Genomic DNA, 19,548 nt, shown 5'->3' on the forward strand with positions numbered 1-19,548 from the left:
TAAAAATTTTAGTAATGATTACAATTTCCTCTATTTGTTTGTTTGTCTAACCGGCAAACTTTTACAACACTTGGTCACAAACTGTGGTACAATTTATATCCTAATAATCACTAACAAATGATTCACTGCTTAGTCACACAAAAATTTTAATTTTTGAAGTTAAATATCTGATTACTTAAATAAATAAATATATATATATATATACATACCTTTCTTTCTCTTTCTCTCTCTCTCTCTCTCTCTAAAAAATTAGTATTTAATATTTAGTTACATAAGCGACTAGTATTTCAATCAGTATTCAATACATCAATAAGTAGTTATCGGTAAGTTTTATCCATTTTATTTTATTATATCTAACCCGTGGTATCTTCTCATGAGTCCTCCCGCAAAAATAGAGGACGAAATAGTGCTATAAAGGTATAAATTGTGCCACAGTTTGTGACCAAGTGATGTAAAAGTTTGCCGATAAAGCAAACAAACAAATAGAGGAAATTGCAATCATTATTTATAATTAAATTTGATTCCTCTAACTAAATCACTATATAATTTATAAATTTCTAATAAATTATTAAATTATCATTTTGTATAATAAACTAAATAATTTGGAAAAATACAAATAAATATTAATATTGTATTTATTGTTATTAATACATTAATTGTTCAGTATTTTGTCATATCATTTAGCATATTAGCAAATTATTTAGATACAAATAATAACTAAATTTTTACATTAAATTTGTTTAAGTTTATAGATAAACATATTTATTACTATAAAAGTAAATAGTATTTATTGAATTTTGGTTAATAAAATCACTGTTTATTTTAAATTACTTATAAAGCAAGGTTTAACACAAACTTTTATATTTAATTATTTATATTTATTCAGTCACAATAATTAGTACAATATAACATTAAACATAATACTTTAATACATTTAAATATACATATTATTATATGATAAAATTACAAGTTTTTTATTATAAATAATTTTAATCAAAATAATATATATATCGGTATATTTAAAAATGATTTATAAACTTATGTTATCTTATTGTACAAAATTACAATATTTAGTTGATTCAACAAATGCAGTACAATAATGCACAGAATGTTATGTAATATATTGATTTAAATTTAATTATATACTAACTAATTGTTAATGAATATGATATTTGTTTAATTAAGCTTTTAATAAATTATAACAATTTAACATAATATTTAAATATTAAAAATTAATAGCTAATTGACATAACATTAGATTTTCGGTATATTTTCATGTACAGTATAAGTAGTGTTATTAAAATTTGTATTATATTAATAATAGTTACATTAATCAATTGTAAAGTAATAATATCACCAAATATTGTGCTAAAAATTAGATATTACTGTATAATAATAGAGAACATATAATATATGAGATTCTAATGATTTATTTTGCTATTCAATACAATAATGAATAATATGCTGATAATTATGATTGAGTTTTAAAAATTGTGTTTAAAATTATGATTAAATTGAAATCAATTATTAATTATTTATTTATGTTTTGTGAATAAGTTGTCCAAACGACGTCTGGCTTTGTTTAAGACATTACCAGACTTTGCTTTATCCGCACCGGGTTTTATGATCTTCACTTCGTCTTCAATATTGGACACATTGTCAGCCACGGGATGGACAGCTATTGTCGACGAAGCGGGTGATGGCTGTACTTTGGCAGTTGGTTTGGACTTTGTATCGCTTTTTGGTAAATCTATGGCATAACAAATTCACACCAAAATATATTATAAATTATTTTTTAAATGTGTAATATAATTATAATATACAGCTATCGGATCCACTTTAGAAATTAGCAGTTAATCCACTTTTACTTTGAATCTTTTATTAATAAATAAAATCAAAATATTATTATTATTAATATAAATAATAATACTATAAGTGTAATATAATAAAAATATCAATAGTTGGGTAGAATAAATATACAGTACATTATAGTTATAATAATATAATAATTTAAATATTTATACTAAATTTAATATCATAACTATTATATTACTGTTTAGTCTCATATGCGGTACTTTTTCCAATAAACTTATAACTTATATAAACAAGTATAACATTACACTATTGTATCAATAGTTACATCTATGAGAATAACAATATTGATTAAAAAAAATTTTAATAATGTTTTCTATTGATTATTTGATTTGTAATGTATTTCATATTTTAAAAGAAAACAATAAATAATCGATAATTTTTGCATTATTTTCAATTTTTTCAATAAAGTGTGGATTAATAACTAATATTGAATTAATTTATTAATTAAAGTGTAGGTTGACCGGCACTACCCTTTCATTAACTTAATAAATAGCAAAACAAAATTGATCACTAAAGACTATTTTATAAAAAAGTTAATAAATATAAATAAAACAAATAATATAAAAATAAAGAATTTATTTTAAGAAACCACTAATTTTTTTATTATTATTTAGTAAAGAATATTCTGTATACAGTAATATAAATTTATATATAAAAAGCTAACAAAACTTACCGCTTATTTGTGTTGCCTTAGGATTATTTATATTTGAATCAACGTAAGTGTATTTGCTATCAATATTAACCAAAATATCCTTATTATTTGCTTTATCTTCAGGTGATTTCCAAGACTCAGGTATTGAGACAATCCTCTTATCTTCTGGTGATTTGTTTGAGAGTTGGTCTTCAAGAGGCAATTGTTGTATATTTGGTTTACTTGTTGGTAGTGATGATGGCTTAAAGTAAGTGAATTCATCCGATGATTTTGATGGACTGGCTGTTGAATCAGATGCTATTAGTTGTGTCGACACTTTTGTCTCTTCGTTTGTATCCAGAGTTTTAGACTTTGGTTTAATCCATATCTTTCCTTCAGATTTTGGTGAACCGTTTAGTGGACTTTTGGACTTTTTATCAATAGATGAAGCAATAGCTATATTAATATAAATAATATTATTAAAAAATAATATAATACTATTCAATGGATAAAACATTTTTTAATTAATCAATTATTTACATTACCTGTGATTTGTGGTGATTTTACTCGATTTGAAATATTAGGACTCATATGTTGGACATCTCGTTTGAGTGATGGCGGAGCTGATCCTATCATTCTCCTGTTTCCTGCTATTTAATGCATAAAATAACAGGATTTAGAAAATATTAATTTCTATTATTAAGATAATTATATATATATAATATATTTTACTATTACTTAATTTAGAAGTTATTAATGAAGTATAACTTCTCTCCAATTTTTTCTCTTCAATTATCTTCTGTGTTGTGGCCAAAGCCAGTGCTTGTAGTGCACGGTCTGCGCGATAGGTATTCCAAAGGGATCCCTGAGAATAGATCTTTACCAATGAATCGCTGGCCACGGGATGTCCTTAAGATTTTTAATAAMAMGATATAATTGCAATAAAAACTATAGTATTATCAAAATAACAATAATAACTATTGTAATAATTAAATGAATACCCAATTGAGATCTGATTTTGAAGTCATTTGCCTGTTTGGATCTCTCTTCCATTTCTGAGTACCAATTTTTACCTTTGTTTTGATCACTCAATTGGTCCAAATTTTTAGGTTTAATAAAACCATTGCCCGTAACATAAATATATGATGAAAATGGTCTGAATTTTGCATTATATTCAGTCTTTTTCTTGATTTTTTCGCGAATTGGGATCACTTTTTTCTCCTTATAAAATAACACATCGGGTTTACCGAAAACGTCACCGAAATTAGATATTGTGGTCGACTTTTTGGGTGTTGTCGGTAGTGGTGCGTCAACGGCGTCCAACTTTATGGCCACAATCGGTGGTTCAATACTAACTGACGGATCACTTGCAMCAGCASTTGCATCTGATTTTTTTGGTACTGATGGCCATAAATATGCGGAGTTGTATTCAGTTAGACTTTTCTATGGAGTTTATAAAAATATAGATTAAATGTAATAATTTTAACTATTTATGATTTATAAAAAATAATGATTTCACAATAACTAACTTTGTCATTAATTATTTGATCATGGTGATTTGGCACTACTTTATTCCAGGTAAAACTTTGTCTATATTCAGTCTCCGGTGCTTTTTGCTCACTTGACGACATGTTTTTATTAAATTTATTTAATATATCAATATTAATATGTTTGATTTTTTTTGTTGATTTAACAATAAATAAAAATTAATAACAAATTTATTTTTATAATATTATCAAAATGATTTAAATTAAAGCAATATAATAATACAATGTATATTTAAAATACAGTATATATTAAATATAAAAGTTTTGTAAAATTATTAACTATAATAATTTAGATTAATTTACAAACARATTATATAGGATTTATAAATTTGTCGATAAATATAATCTGAAATAAAATTCAATAAAAGATGTCATGAATTTCAAGCATATAAACTATTATTGATCCAAAAAATGGTTGATAAATACAATATATATATAAAAACTCTGCGAAGCGAAACATTTTATCGATTGATTCACATTTGTGTTTACGATAATGTTTGAAGTTATTTAAAGTTTTAAAAGTCTTTTAATACTAAATAATATTTAACACATTTAATTAATTCATTATTTGTTTATTTATAACTATGTAATCAAATTAAAAGTAATTTTAGTATATAAAAGTAAATGTTTTTATAATCAATATGTATAATTTATATTTATAAACTTTTTGTAAATAATATAATAAAATAAAGTTTGAAGATGTCTTTTATATATATAATAAATAATGAAATACAAAATTTAATTGAAGTTAACCTTAATCTTTAAAATGATTGCAGTTTTTTAAAATTTTGTTAAACAAATTGAAAAAATTCAATTACAGAAAATTCAATAAAAATTCAACATTTGCTAAAGTTATGACAATATAATATTAACATATTTATAAGCCGACAATTAAAACAGATGATTGCATATAATGTAGACTTAATAATGTTTATACGATATGAATCCTATTAGAAAAAGTTAAATACATAAATAATTTTTAAATAAATATAAATTTCCATCAAATTTTTGAATTATCAAATTATATATATATTATCACTTTTATTAAATAATTTTTAAAAAACTTCATTTTTTAAATTAATTTATTTGAAAAGGTTTGGCAGTTTTAATGATTATAAATTTAATAGAAATTGATCTTAAATATTATTGCATTCATATGACTATAAATTATAAATAGTATACAATTAGATATATTGATTTAAATTCAATAAGTTAAGTATAAATAGTGTAAAAAAATTGTTGCATATAAATGACAATTTAATGTATTTATAAATAATGATTTACACAAAACGTTTGACACAATGATATTCTCGATGTATAAATCGATACAAAAAAATACAAATATCTGGCATAACATTTAAGAACAATTAAATAGCAATTAGTATCATAAAGATTGACTATTATTATCATTATTAACAAAACTTTACATTTAATTTAATGGACATTTTGTAAAGTGAATTAATGAGTGAACAAAACATAAATGAGTAAAATATATGTTTATTATTGGATAACTTCAGTAAAACAAAAGAGATTGTCGAGTAATGTCCTGAGTTTAGCAAACGATGGTCTGTCTTCAGACAGTTCCTGCCAACACATTTGCATTAAATTGTAGACATCTCTTGGACASGAACGGGGTCTCTCCAGTCGGTGTCCTTCGCGTATCTGTTCGACCACTTGTGCATTACTGAGTCTTCCGTAAGGCATTTTGCCACAACTAAACACCTCTGGTTTGATAAATTAAAATACATTATTATTAATCTATATTATGATAACTACAACAAAAAGATAAATTACTAAAAAATTTTATATAATTGTATGCAATTCAATCATTTGTAAAAATGTATGACATTATCAATACATAAAATAAACTTATATTATTAATATACATAGTTATATCAACATAGTTGGATTGTTATGCCCTATTTGACAACAATTAATTTATAATCTGCTTATAAACTATTAATTATACCACACTAATAATAAATGCATAAATAATTGTAATTTATTTTAAGACTTGATATCATATACAGTAATATATAATAATAAATAAAATTTACATTTATTAAAAGTCAATGATTGATTGTATAAATTTAATTTTTTTTCAAATATTTTTGCCAATTTTTTCAAAAAATAATTAATTGAAGTATTAATTCTATCATTATTTTGTTGTTAAAGTCAGTACTATTTAATAGTTTTTCATACATTTCCTTATCGCCAGTGAACTAAATATTTATTTATTTTTGTAATAATTATTATTTTTGATACTAATAATATGGTAATTTTATTTTAGCGTTATACTAAAATGTATTATTTTTCTATTTTATCACATAATTCAAACAAAATAAATTCAATTCAGTTAATTCAAATAAAATAACTCTAAATAAATAACATTATTTAAATCATGTAATAAATTCAAATTGTTTCTCTAAATATTTATTATTAAATTATTATTATATGTTTGTACTGAAAATAAAGGTGTTTTTACTTTAAAATTACTTAAACAGTATATTTTGAGTTATAATAGTTTTCTCTTTATTTGATCTAAGTATATGAAAAGTTATTTAACACTATAATTACTGTATATAACAAAAAAAACTAAATATAATGTATTGATAATTATAAAAAATGATATCAATGTAATTTTATTGGTTACCGGTGCTTAAAAACTTCAGTCTTTAACTCTACAAATGTTATAAATATCTTAACAAATATTATATGACATAATTAGCCACAATTTATGATAAATGCATTCAAAAAGTTGATTCATAAGTAATTCATAATTATTTTGTAATATTTGAAAGAAAATGTCAAACAAATATATCCATTTAGCGTTTGTTGCACTTTATGATTATATGATTATATAGTTACTGGTATATCATTATTTGCCTAAATTTGTCATTTATCAAATTCATCATTAATAGTCAGTTTATCTATAATTTTATCATTAAATTCTTAAAAAACTATATTTTAATTATAAGGTATAATATATATATACTTTAATTTCCGTGACTATACACTAATGTAATGTTAGTTATAGCTATACAATTGATTGGTAATTAAGGCATTTATTGTCTTAATAACAAATAATAGTTTATTTCAAGTTATATAAACATTCAATTATAATTACACGAGTATTATTTGCTTCAGGACTTATTAAAGAGATTTGTTTTATTTCATAATTTTAATAAAACTGACAGCAAATCTTTAATAAAATTAAAAGTTAAATAATAAAAAAGTTATACAATAATTTTTATTGTTTTATTTTGAAAAAAATCATGTTCTGAATTATAAGTTTATAATAAGTAATTGAGATTATTATCACAAAAATTTCTAAATAATAATGTTTATTTAAAATACTATTTATTAACATTAAACTCATGATTTTGCTAACCAATAGATAACAGATTTACACAAGTAAAACATGAAAAAACGTTATGTAATTTAATCTAAAAAATGATATTATATTGCAAATTAAGTGCAAATATTTAAACATATAAGCTCTTAAACTTAGTTAAATATCACAGTTTTGCATAACAATTGTTTAAACAATTATTAATGTTTTTGAAAATAACCATTTATATATAATATAACAATTCCCAAATATATTAAAATATAAATTTAATATTCAATATTGTTATAGTTTCTTATTTATGTCATAAATTAGTGTTGACAATATTTAATAGATTTGAAATTGGTATTTACGTATAGAGAAAAAACTAGTTTTCTACACATAATTATTAGTATAAGAAAGTTTAAAACTTTCATTTTGAAGAAAGTGTGGCAAAAATAAATTTAAGATAACTTACCCCACATTAAGATACCATAACCCCAGACATCTGATTTTGAGCTAAACCTAGTATACCACAAAACCTCCGGAGGCGCCCATTTAATGGGAAATTTGGTTCCTCCACTTGATGTATATTCATCGTCTATCACATAACTGATTAAATAAAATTACACTTTAGTATAATAAATACTTATGTTATACAAATGTTATAAATAAAATAAATTTGTAGAATAAAATATATTAAAATAATCATTATTTTCATATTAATAGTTAATTTTTTTTGCTAAATATGTCAGAATTAAGTAATTTGTTTAATACAATATACACTACAAACATAATTTAATTTCGTATCGCAAAAATATTGATATCATTAACTTTGAACTTTAATAACTTTTTTATTTTTTAACTTAAATAAACAAATTTGATATCAAATGAAAGAACACTTTTCAAAGTTTATAAGTCAATAAATAAAATTGCATTAATTATCATATTATCTATAAAAAAGCATAAGAAGTAAGAAATGGTAAAAAAAGTTATGTACAAAAAGTATTTTCGTGAAATCAAAACTTTAAATATTATTAACAAAATAAAGCTATTAATTTAGTAAAAACAATATTAATATCGAGTATTGCCTCCGTTGGCATCAATCACAGCCTGCAATCTTCTTGGAACACTTTGGATCAGCTTTTCTGTGACTTCTTCAGGTATATTTTTCCAGACATTAAATAACGACTCTTTAAACGCAGAAAAACTTTTTCTTTCGCTCTTTGGCACACGTCTGTCCAATTCATCCCATAGATGTTCAATAATATTGAGGTCAGGGCTCTGTGGCGGCCACTCAAGTGTCTCAATTTGATTGTCAGACAACCATTTCTTTGCCAATTTTGATGTGTGCTTTGGGTCGTTGTCCGCTTGAAATAAAAAATCATCGCTTATTTGTAGATCTCTGGCACTCTGAAGCAAATGTGGGGTCAAAATATTGTTAACGTAAATGTAGCGGTCCATAGTTGATGGAATTTCGACCAAATGGCCAACTCCCTGGCCTGTCATACACCCCCATACCATAACTGATTTCGAGTGCTTCACAGTTGGACATATATTATCAGGATTAATGCTTTCGCCTCTCTTTTTAAACACTCGTTGGCGACGTTTAGTACTAATAATCTCAAATTTTGACTCATCTGACCACAAGACCTTCCTCCAGTATGACATAGGCATCCGGATGTACTTTCGTGCAAAGTCTAATCGTTTTCTCTGATTTGTTAGGCTTATCATTGGACGTCTTCGCGCAATACCACTGTAATAACCCATTTCTTGAATCCGGTGTCTAATAGTGTTTCTGTGACACAAAATGTTTCTGGCGGCCAACTCTTCCTTAATCTCATCGGTGGTCAACTTCTTATTTTTTGCCACAATTCGACTCAATATCCTGTCCTGTTTAGCACTGGTACATCTTTTTCGACCACTTCTTGCGAGATTTCTAACTGTCCCGTACTTTTCGACTTTCTTTACAATTGATCGGACAGTATTATCAGTTGTTGTAAACAGTTCCGCTATTTTTGCGTATGACTTTCCGGTGCTGACTCTCATATCATACATTTGTTGGCGAATTGCATCTGAAAATTCTTGTATTTTAACCATTTTATGATAATCACTGCATTTACTGTTTATTTACGTGTATTCAAATTAATAACAATGCATTGGAATCAATTGGTCCCAACAATGTGTCTGAAATCACGCGCGTTTTAAAAACACGAAAATAATTTTTGTACCTAAATTATTAACACCTATAACTTTACCTTGATATATTTTGTTATTTAAACCATTGTTTTGACCATCTAGTATATCAATTTAATTGTGATTTATTACTCTATTATTTGATATCAAATTTGTTTATTTAAGTTAAAAAATAAAAAAGTTATTAAAGTTTAAAGTTAATGATATCAATATTTTTACGATACGAAATTAGATTATGTTTTTAGTGTATAATGCTTTTACTTTATAGTAATATTAAAACCTAATTGAGTAATTTAAATGTAATGAAAAGCCATATTGAGATACTGTATATTATATGATATATGAATATAAAGATAGCAAACCGGGTGAGTCCAAAATCTGCCACTTTTACCACATTATTGTCGCCCACCAAACAATTACGGGCCGCGAGATCTCTATGAATATAATTATGACTTTCCAAGTATGCCATCCCAGAGCACACCTGAACACACATATCCAACAACGAGGTGGGTCTCTGTCTCAACCTATTCTCATGTTTTCGCAGATATGATAGCAATGAACCTATTTTTTTGTAAATTCGTAAATAAAAATAAAATAAACTTTTTAGTTATAAGTGTTATGCAATCAATCATCATTTAGATATAAATGTATTCAATTACAGGCATTAATCTGTAAGTTATTATAAACAACTTACAAACTCGTGTTTAATGCAAATTAATAACTAATACCTGTTTTATATGCAATACTTTGTTTATTTTGACGATAATATTAATAAATAAATAAATATAATAATGTATTAAATATACAAACCGTGTTTCATGAATTCAGTAACAATACAAATAGGCCGGTGCTCTACACAGACACCATAGAGGAGTACAAGATTTGGATGTTGTAATTTGGTCATCACTTTTGCCTCTTCAATGAAGTCGTGCTCAGACATTGTGCCCTCTTTCATGAGTTTGACGGCCACATCAATTTTGGACATCCATTTCCCGTGACGGACAACACCAAACTGTCCCGAACCCAACTCTTCCAATAGGGTTAACTCGTTTGCACGTATTTCCCACGATTTGTCTGATTAATTATACAAATTAGATAATGTATTAATATATGCTATTTTATTTATTTATTTTTCTATAAAAATTGCTCTCATTTTATGTTTATTATAAACTAAACTCTATATACAGTAGATAATTGAAATAATAAAAAAAATTGTTTTATTATTGAATTTTAAATATTTTCTTTATTTTATGTTTTTTAAACAATAACTGGAAAAATAACTTAAATAAGTTATATGATATAAATGTCGATTCCAATAAAGTAATCGTGACTTTATTACAAAATAAATTATTGAAATATTTGCAAATATATTATATCTATGAAGAATTTTGATTATAAATACACTTATTGTCTATAGTCTTAATTAAGTTTCAAAAAATAAAAATATATATTTATTATTATATGCTATTTTAGTTAACAAACAATCGGCAAATTAATATAATATATGATATATTATATACACTAAATTATTACTATATTTATATTTTAAATGTTAGAAAAATAAATAACTTTTATAAATACCTTTAGTAATTTGTAGATTTTGCATATCATTCACTAAATTGTTTAAATTAATTTTTGGCACACATTTTAATTTAGATGCCAAATGGCCTCTTGTTTGTCGATGATATGCAATCAACTGTTCAATTGAGTCAAAGAACTCCTGTTGTCGTACAAAATACAGGCCGTCATTACTTCTTTGAATTAAGTAATGCTTTATTTCGCTGGTTATATGATTTCCACTGAAAAAATTAAATAATAAAAAAATTGTATAAACAATAATAATATTTTAAATTGGAGTTTAAATATAGCTAAGAATTGTTATTAATTTTTTTAAGATAACATATAGTGTAAAAAAAATTAATTCATTGCAAAAAACAAAGTTTAGCAAACATTTAACAAATAAGCTATAAATAGATTTGATTATTATTTTAGTAAATTGAAAATGTCTTTAAAAAATTATTACTTAATAAAAATATGTATAAAAATGACATACATTTTGACTAAAAGACTAATTGTAAAGCATTTTTCTTCAGTTGCCGATAGTCTGAYCAGAAAACATCCGTCGCGGTTATCGGACCGCAGTATGCTTTCCGACTGATCCCTATCCAAGTGCGGTAAAAACCAGTCGTATTTATACAGTGACTCAATACTATCGCAAGTTTTATCTTCAACATAATTGGATGGTATGAGCCCTATCTGTCCATATTTATTGCGAGCCGTCCACCACTCGCCCGAGTCATCAATTATCACATATTCCTCACTCTTTTCCAATGGTAGGTCAGTGTGAGCATCGATAGGTATATAGTTATGACGTGCTATGACTATACGCTCCTTTAGGCAAATAACAGACAAACACATAATATAATGAATTAAATTACTGTATAATAAATGATATGTAATTCATTTGAATCACGATTTCATTTACTTTGGTTTGTATTATAAATTATAAATTATTGTATTTACACTATATTTGTCTCTATTGTTACACAACTTCTTATATTAACAATTCATATTGTGATTTGAAATCTGAATAATGAATACCATTCAAAGTTATGTATAAATGAAAAATATGTAGTTTTATACTTTTTAACAAAAAATAAATAAATAAAAACTTGAATATAAAAAACTATATGTATATAAAACTAAGCTAATACTGTACAATATAAACTGTTTTTGGTTTTTAAAGTTAATTTAGATATGATTAAAATCATTTAAAATTATGTATATGTTGTTTAAAATTGAGTACAACATACATTTGCTTAGCATAGCAATCAAACTTAAATCTGATTAAAAAGTAAATATCAGACAATTTAAACCACAGTAATTGATACATTAATTGTATTTAAAAAATTGTATAAAAATGTACAAATTATTTAATAATGTTTTGTATAATTATTTAAAAACTATATAATTAAAAAAATATCTAAATAGTATAATTAGTTAGTTATATAAAATAAAACTTTAAAAATATGTCATGATATAAATGCTAACACAAATGTTAATTCAAACCAAATTGAAAATATAAATAAAATAATATTTTTTCAATATATATTTTTTACCATGATAATTAATGTAACAATAAAATTATATAAAAATTTTAATACCTTAATGCTCTTTTTGGTTGCCATTCATTATGTATTTATTTAAATACAACTAACTATACTGTATATTGATTTTCCAATATAATCATCAATGAATTCATTGGTTACACGATTTTGTAATCAATATAACGTGTAATTAACTAATATATCATTACTTGTATCAACAATTTAAAAAAATAATTGAAATATTTTACTACAAATTAAATCAAAATGTTATGAGTTTTAGTGTAAAAAATCACAAAGAGATGAGACAGTGGTTTGTGTTATATTAATATTATATTATATAAGACACAATCGGAGGCAAAAGTGATGATTAAATGTCTGTAAAATCAGTGGTGACCGACACAGACACACACACACCGTTGAAAAAAGGAGGTCATCCAAGAAGTCATATCCAGTGGAAAGTATGAACCAAATGAGTCAATGTTTGACAATAAAACACAATAACAATAATCTAATAATTTTATTACAGATTTATCAATCATTTGTTTTCCCACTAAATAATATAAGTATATATTGTATTTGATGTTAACTTTTCTGTCAGTCTATGTCTAAGTCATGTCACAAATATTAATATAATAGTAATAAAAGTTATAAAAATCAGATAATAAACAACAATTGAATAAAGACGATGAAAATAAAGTTGTTTTACTAGTTTTTCACAATCGTTGTTACCATTCATATGTAAAAGTGATGTTTGTCTTGAAAACCCCAAATCACAAGACATATGAGGAAAGACAGGTTTTGGAGCACTAGGAAAGCCTGAATATAACCAAAACCTAATGGTCTTAATATGACTCAACACTTGCGCACATTTACGGCTCAGACTCGATCTCAACCTCTCTTTACTAACAAGTCTTAAACCACTTGTTTTGTGCGGTTTCTTCAATTCAAAAGTGACGGAAAGCCTAAAAATCTAAAATTTTTTGTACTTTAAATACTTGATGTTATAAATAGAATATTTCAATATAATATGATAATCAGTATTTTTACATAATTTATTATAATTTTCATTTTTTGTTAACATTTATTTAATATATCATTTCTAATCTAATAAAATTWGTATTTCTTTAATTTAAATTAAGTAAAATTATAATCATTATTTGAAACACTATTATATAAATAATAAATCCATTTAAATAGAAAGCATTTTAATTTTTTATCGACAAATGATCTCAATATTTATAATAAGTTTCTTAAAATAAATCAAATTGAAACCTCATTTAAAATTAAAATAAAATGTTTTAAAATATGAATTATTTATAATTGCTTGAACAGCACTCAACTTATTATTGAATATTTGCAAATATAAAAAGTTATGTTTTATGAATACAACAAAAATATTTAACCATTCACTTCATGCCATTTCAATTAATCTAAATTTTATAAATAAATATATATATAATTTTTCTTTCACTGAATTCATAATAATATAATTATTGTCAAATTGTCAATACTTTATATATTGAAAATGTTTAATAAAACTAAAGGAATTGTCGATAAAAATAAAAATTTAAATAAACTAAAACAAAATATTTTCACTTAAGTTAAGTAAAAAAATTGTTAACATATACTGTAGTTTATATAGTTTAGCATTAAATACTGTATATAAAATTAAATTTTAGTAAATATTAAATGATATGTTGTTTAACAAATTAACATAAGTATATTTTTCAAACACTCATAAATTATAATTCATATTTTTAAATAAAATATAATATAATGAAATAACTTTTATCAAATAAAAGTTATGTTAAATACTTAATGCTAATTGTTAAATACAACTGTGAAATGTTAATTTAAAACAATTTTTAGCAATTTTTTTATAATTATTCATAGTTTTATATTCATTTCTTGCTAAAAATATTTATAAAACCTTTAAAAAATAATTTGTAATCTTTTAGAATTTCTATATGTACTGTACATATACTGTACTTTAAACATTTAATTTAAAAAAATAAAAAATATTTTTAATTAATTAATGAAAAAAAATTACAAATTTGATAAAATAATTGATATAATTTGAATAATTCAAAACAGAAATTTAGAGATAAATATAAAATAATAAAAGATGTTTGAATAATGTTTATATAAATTGCAATAAATAATGAAATAATTTTGAAAACAATTTAAAACAAGTGATATTAATGGCTATAACTGGCACTTTCGGACTCTGATTCAGAATCTGAATCTTTCGATTCTTCTGAATCTTCTGAATCGCTGTCATTTTCAGTGTTATCACCGGTGAAGTAGAGAACAGCATTTGGAACCAATTTGTTGATTAAGAGTTGTGTTAAACTCCAGTCATCACAAAGAAAGTCATTGATATCATTGTTATAACTATCACTTCTTTTGGGATCATTTTTTCTCTCAAGAAGTGAATCGTTGAACAAATCAAAGAAAGAGGTCTTATTGTAGTCTTTGTTTTTCTCAGAAGACTTTCCATCGGTGGTGTTATTTTGTTTTGTGACATCTTTGCCCTCTTTCCAGTCAATGACACAGCCTTTTAAAGCGATGGGATAGTAATCATTGAGAAACCACGGATTGTTAGGATTTGGGCCAAACATAATCTCATATGTTTTGGTGAGCGAAGTGTTTTTGAARAACTCATTTTTCGCAAATGAAAACTTGAGTTCAATTTTGTTGGGATTTTGGCCATAATTTATCCGAATGTTCGATAAGTACTMCAAAACTGGTTCGTCTTTCTTTTCAATCCAATAGTTTAAATCATTGACTTCTTTCATGGCTTTGAGCCAAAAACTAGAGATTCCTTTAATTACGGAACCATTGGTTGGTTTACTTTGATTGACGAGTATGTGACCCAACTCTTCGTTTTTGTCTTCAATATCGACATCCAGTTTGCAATCAGTGTCTGTCGGCTCGATTTCACCGTTAATMATAGCTCTCCTCTTCTCATAGATACTGTTGTAGTCGTCCTKATGTTTAGCCACAACATTGAAGATCTCTTGGGCTACCAGTCCATCAATTTTCAGTTTTTCAAACTGAATCTTCTTTAAGGCTTTAACCCGACGGCTGAGTGATAGTTGCCAGTCGTTGGCTGGAATCGGTCGCATCACAAACTCATCGGAAGTTGAAGTCATTATCCAATTGGATGTCTTTGAGATTGTTCTTTAGATATTAAGATTCAATTGTTTTGTTGTGATAACTATTGAATGCAACGATTTGTTAAGTCAAACGTTTACACCACTAATGAAACTTATATTTTAATTCTTTAATTAAGACACGAATTCACGCGATTCCTATTTGTCTCCATTACTAACAATACAAGTATTATAGACTATTAACTCCTATTAAATATATTATATATTGAATTATAGTATAAAATAAACTATATTTTCATAAAATTATTTATTTTCACTTATTACTTATATTCACAATTATTTATTATGATTAAATAAAAAATTTATGAAAAATTATAATCTTTATCTCAAATAAAGTAAATATATTTTTCTAATAAGTAATTAATTATTGGATTAATTAATAATTTAAACTTTATTATTGCAATTTAATGTGTCTTAATGTATTACTGTATAATATACAGTGTATATCAAATATATGGGTAAAGTCACTGACAAAAGGAGTCACTTTGTTTTTTAAACAAATATAAACCAAATGATTGAGAGATACAAATAATTTTTGTGATATTCTGGTAAAAATATCATGAATTAAATTTATATATTACTAAATATTTCTATGTAAAAATCAATGCATATACTTAAATAAATCAAAGATAAGCCTAACATTTAACTAATTTCAATTCAATTACTTATATGATATCTGTATAAGTTATGCCAATTAAAAATATTTAAAAGTGAAAATTAATAAAATGTTATATATTTTTAGTTAATCAGATGTTAAATAAATATCTTAATAATTTATTAATTATATTAAAATTACATGTCTATAAAATTATTTTAATTAAATGTTTAAATTTTAAATAATTATATAGTAATAATATACATGATGATAATAGATAAATATAATTAACAATCAATTTTTAATATTATAATAATAGTTTATAATTTGTTATTTTTATTGACAAAAGTTTTTTTTATAATTTAGGAAATTTGTGATAAAGGAAATATAGAAATAATCGTCATATTTATTGCATTAAATAATACAATGTATTTATAAACCTAACAACAAATATCACTCAAACAACATTAGTTCAAATCGATTATAACTTTTTATGGACTAAATAACATTTAATTTATTATTTATTAATAATTTTTTGTCATATATTTTATATATTTAAATGTTTTTATATATAGTGAATTAAATTTTTAATGTTATGGTAATTAGCTTTTATAATTAAACATTTCGAAAATAATATAAAACAATAGTTTTTAATAATTAATATGAATAATATTATTTGAATTAAATTTAAAAACCAGATCATTTMAGTAGTGGTATTAATTAATTAATTAATTGATAATAATAATTAGTACTTTCATTAAAAATTACTTATTAATTGATGATAATTAAGACTAAATAACTAAACAACAATAGCAAAAATTGCAGTGTTATTGAATAAACAAAAGCAGGTATAAAAATATTGATAATGTTTACTTTATTTAACAAACCAACTTAAAAATAATAGATCATTTTTATTTAAACATTATACAGCAATCGTTTTAGCCTTAATATTACAGTAAATATATAACTTATGAAAATGAGCTTGATGAAATCATACACTGTAAACTATAGGTAAAAGAAATTTTAAAAACTATTACTTTTAAATTTTGATTTACTAATATTATAAAAACATCTTTTTTATTTTATAGCTATATTAGTGAGTTTGAGAAAAATTTTGATTACAAACTAACGACAAAATGGATGCATGAAAACTGGATCACATCATTGTATTTGATTAATATATATATTATTGTTATATTTAGTGGCAAACAATTGATGAAAAATAGAGATCCTTTTAAACTTCGGCTACCATTGGTTGTATGGAATCTATTTTTGGCCATTTTTTCCATTACCGGTACTCTCAGGTAAACAAACTTATTATAAATTATTATTTGTCTTATATTTACAGTAAGGGTTAATCAGATTTTCGATTCTAGAGTGTATAGTGTGGGTTAAAATAGAAAAATCTCAACAACAAAATCTTGGAGGTATAGGGTATAAGGTATAGGGGTATAGAGTGGAGTCTAGATTTTGACAATATTTCAAAAAGTTTTTAAAATCAAAGGTCAAGTAAAAACTAACAATTCTCTAAAATTATTCAATATTTCTGAAATATTTTTTGAAATAAAAAAATAATATTTTTTACTAAAATAGTAAATAGTTTTACATATAAAATAACATTATCCTCTACTTTCTTGGTTAATCCTCATCTACAGATATTTATCATTTTCATATAAATTGCAAATAAAGTTAACACTAAAATAATTAAAAATCTTTACAAATTAAAAGATTATTACCAGAGATTGTATACATATTGCGAGAACAAGGATTAGTTGAATCCGTTTGCAATAATGGATACATAACCCGAGTGTCTGTGTCTTCATTTTGGTCATGGATTTTCACATTATCTAAACTCATTGAATTGGGTGACACAGTGTTCATAGTTTTACGTAAACAACAACTTATATTTCTTCATTGGTATCATCACATAACGGTTCTTGTCTTCACTTGGTTTGTAATTATTGTTTTCTAGTAATGTATTTTTATAACTATTGTATTTTTTTATAGTTGCGGTCAATTAATTTTTTGTACTTATAGCTGATTATTAAATTATATAATAAATATAGTATAATATAAATGCAATTACTATTTATTTATTGTTAGGTATATCTACGGAGAAATTGGATCAATTGGTCGATGGTATCAATTTAATAACTATTGTGTTCACTCTCTTATGTATTCATATTATGCATTCAAAGCAATGAATATAAAGATACCTCGTTTTATAGCAGTGTTTATAACGAGCTCTCAAATAATACAAATGATATTTGGATTTTCTATAACTTTGTATGCATTTAATGTAAAATTAAAACTCAACAATCAATGCATGTTTTCATTTAACATTATCTATTCAGCAATTATTATCTATTTGTCATATTTTATACTATTTTTAAACTTTTTTATTAATACATATATTAGAAAATCTTTGCGAAGTGAATGCAAAGCTAAACAAAATTAATTTTAAAGAATTCATTAAATTGTCAAAAATGATTAAACAATAATTAATATGAATTATTTAGTTTTAAGAAATTAATTTTTAAAATTTTGTTTTGTTTTTTTTGTTGTAATAAGTCTAATACTATTGATAATTATTTTAATAATACAAAAATAGCAAATAATAAAAATAAGGAATTATATCTATTTTGTAAATTACTATAAATTATTATTGTTAATTGTAACTATTTATATAAAACTTTTAATTAAATATAAATTTATTTTTAGAAAGTATTGATTATCATATATGAATTAATAAAACATAATATAATGTTTGTATATAAAACTGTCTCACTTTGTGCTAAACCAAATCTATATGAGTTGCACCACAAATACATAGATATATCATAGATTATACTTAATATATACATACAAATAAAAATTATTAAGCATTAAACGTTATAATATCGCGCCCATATATATTGCTGTTATACTATAAAGCGTACAGTAATAATGTAAAGATTTATATATAAGATATTATTTTTTAAATTAATTAATTAACTAATAAAATATAAATTATAATTTTTTATTGAAATAGAAATATTTTAAATTTTTAACAATTATTAAAATTTAATTTTATTTATGAATATATTAATTATT

At 23.5% G+C, this 19,548-nt stretch overlaps 4 protein-coding genes across 4 annotated transcripts; 1 reads left to right on the forward strand and 3 right to left on the reverse strand.

The window, feature by feature from the left end:
• Positions 1-1,471: 1,471 nt before the first annotated feature.
• Positions 1,472-4,137, reverse strand: LOC128961618 (uncharacterized). The gene is made up of 6 exons (XM_054307870.1): positions 4,036-4,137; positions 3,508-3,949; positions 3,245-3,415; positions 3,052-3,156; positions 2,549-2,962; positions 1,472-1,750 (listed from the first exon to the last, which is right to left on the reverse strand). The coding sequence occupies exons 1-6, from the start codon at positions 4,135-4,137 to the stop codon at positions 1,536-1,538; spliced, it is 1,449 nt and encodes a 482-aa protein (XP_054163845.1). The 3' UTR covers positions 1,472-1,535.
• A 1,403-nt stretch (positions 4,138-5,540) lies between these two features.
• Positions 5,541-12,873, reverse strand: LOC128961462 (tyrosine-protein kinase Btk29A-like). Its single transcript, XM_054307702.1, has 7 exons — positions 12,742-12,873; positions 11,631-11,968; positions 11,159-11,376; positions 10,388-10,651; positions 9,940-10,138; positions 7,860-7,993; positions 5,541-5,777 (listed from the first exon to the last, which is right to left on the reverse strand). Exons 1-7 carry the CDS (start codon positions 12,763-12,765, stop codon positions 5,554-5,556), a joined length of 1,401 nt encoding a protein of 466 aa, XP_054163677.1. The 5' UTR covers positions 12,766-12,873; the 3' UTR covers positions 5,541-5,553.
• Positions 12,874-14,882: 2,009 nt separating this feature from the next.
• Positions 14,883-15,989, reverse strand: LOC128961620 (nucleosome assembly protein 1-like 1-B). The gene has a single exon (XM_054307871.1). It carries the CDS (start codon positions 15,837-15,839, stop codon positions 14,883-14,885), a length of 957 nt encoding a protein of 318 aa, XP_054163846.1. The 5' UTR covers positions 15,840-15,989.
• Positions 15,990-17,431: 1,442 nt separating this feature from the next.
• Positions 17,432-18,891, forward strand: LOC128961621 (elongation of very long chain fatty acids protein 6-like). Its single transcript, XM_054307872.1, has 5 exons — positions 17,432-17,466; positions 17,544-17,759; positions 18,184-18,405; positions 18,559-18,754; positions 18,874-18,891. The coding sequence occupies exons 1-5, from the start codon at positions 17,432-17,434 to the stop codon at positions 18,889-18,891; spliced, it is 687 nt and encodes a 228-aa protein (XP_054163847.1).
• The last annotated feature ends 657 nt before the right edge of the window (positions 18,892-19,548 follow it).

This window comes from Oppia nitens, unplaced genomic scaffold (assembly GCF_028296485.1).
Source record: "Oppia nitens isolate AA-2021 unplaced genomic scaffold, nextdenovo-longstitch-racon4-pilon3 scaffold5_pilon_pilon_pilon, whole genome shotgun sequence".
In the NCBI taxonomy this organism is placed as follows: Eukaryota; Metazoa; Arthropoda; class Arachnida; order Sarcoptiformes; family Oppiidae; genus Oppia; species Oppia nitens.

Bases quoted from the DNA above. Each gene is read 5' to 3' on its own strand.
- LOC128961621 (XM_054307872.1), top strand. From the start codon at position 17,432: ATGAGCTTGATGAAATCATACACTGTAAACTATAG. The intron at 17,467-17,543 runs GTAAAAGAAATT...TTTATTTTATAG, and splicing joins TCATACACTGTAAACTATAG to CTATATTAGTGAGTTTGAGA. The intron at 18,406-18,558 runs GTTTGTAATTAT...ATTTATTGTTAG, and splicing joins ACGGTTCTTGTCTTCACTTG to GTATATCTACGGAGAAATTG.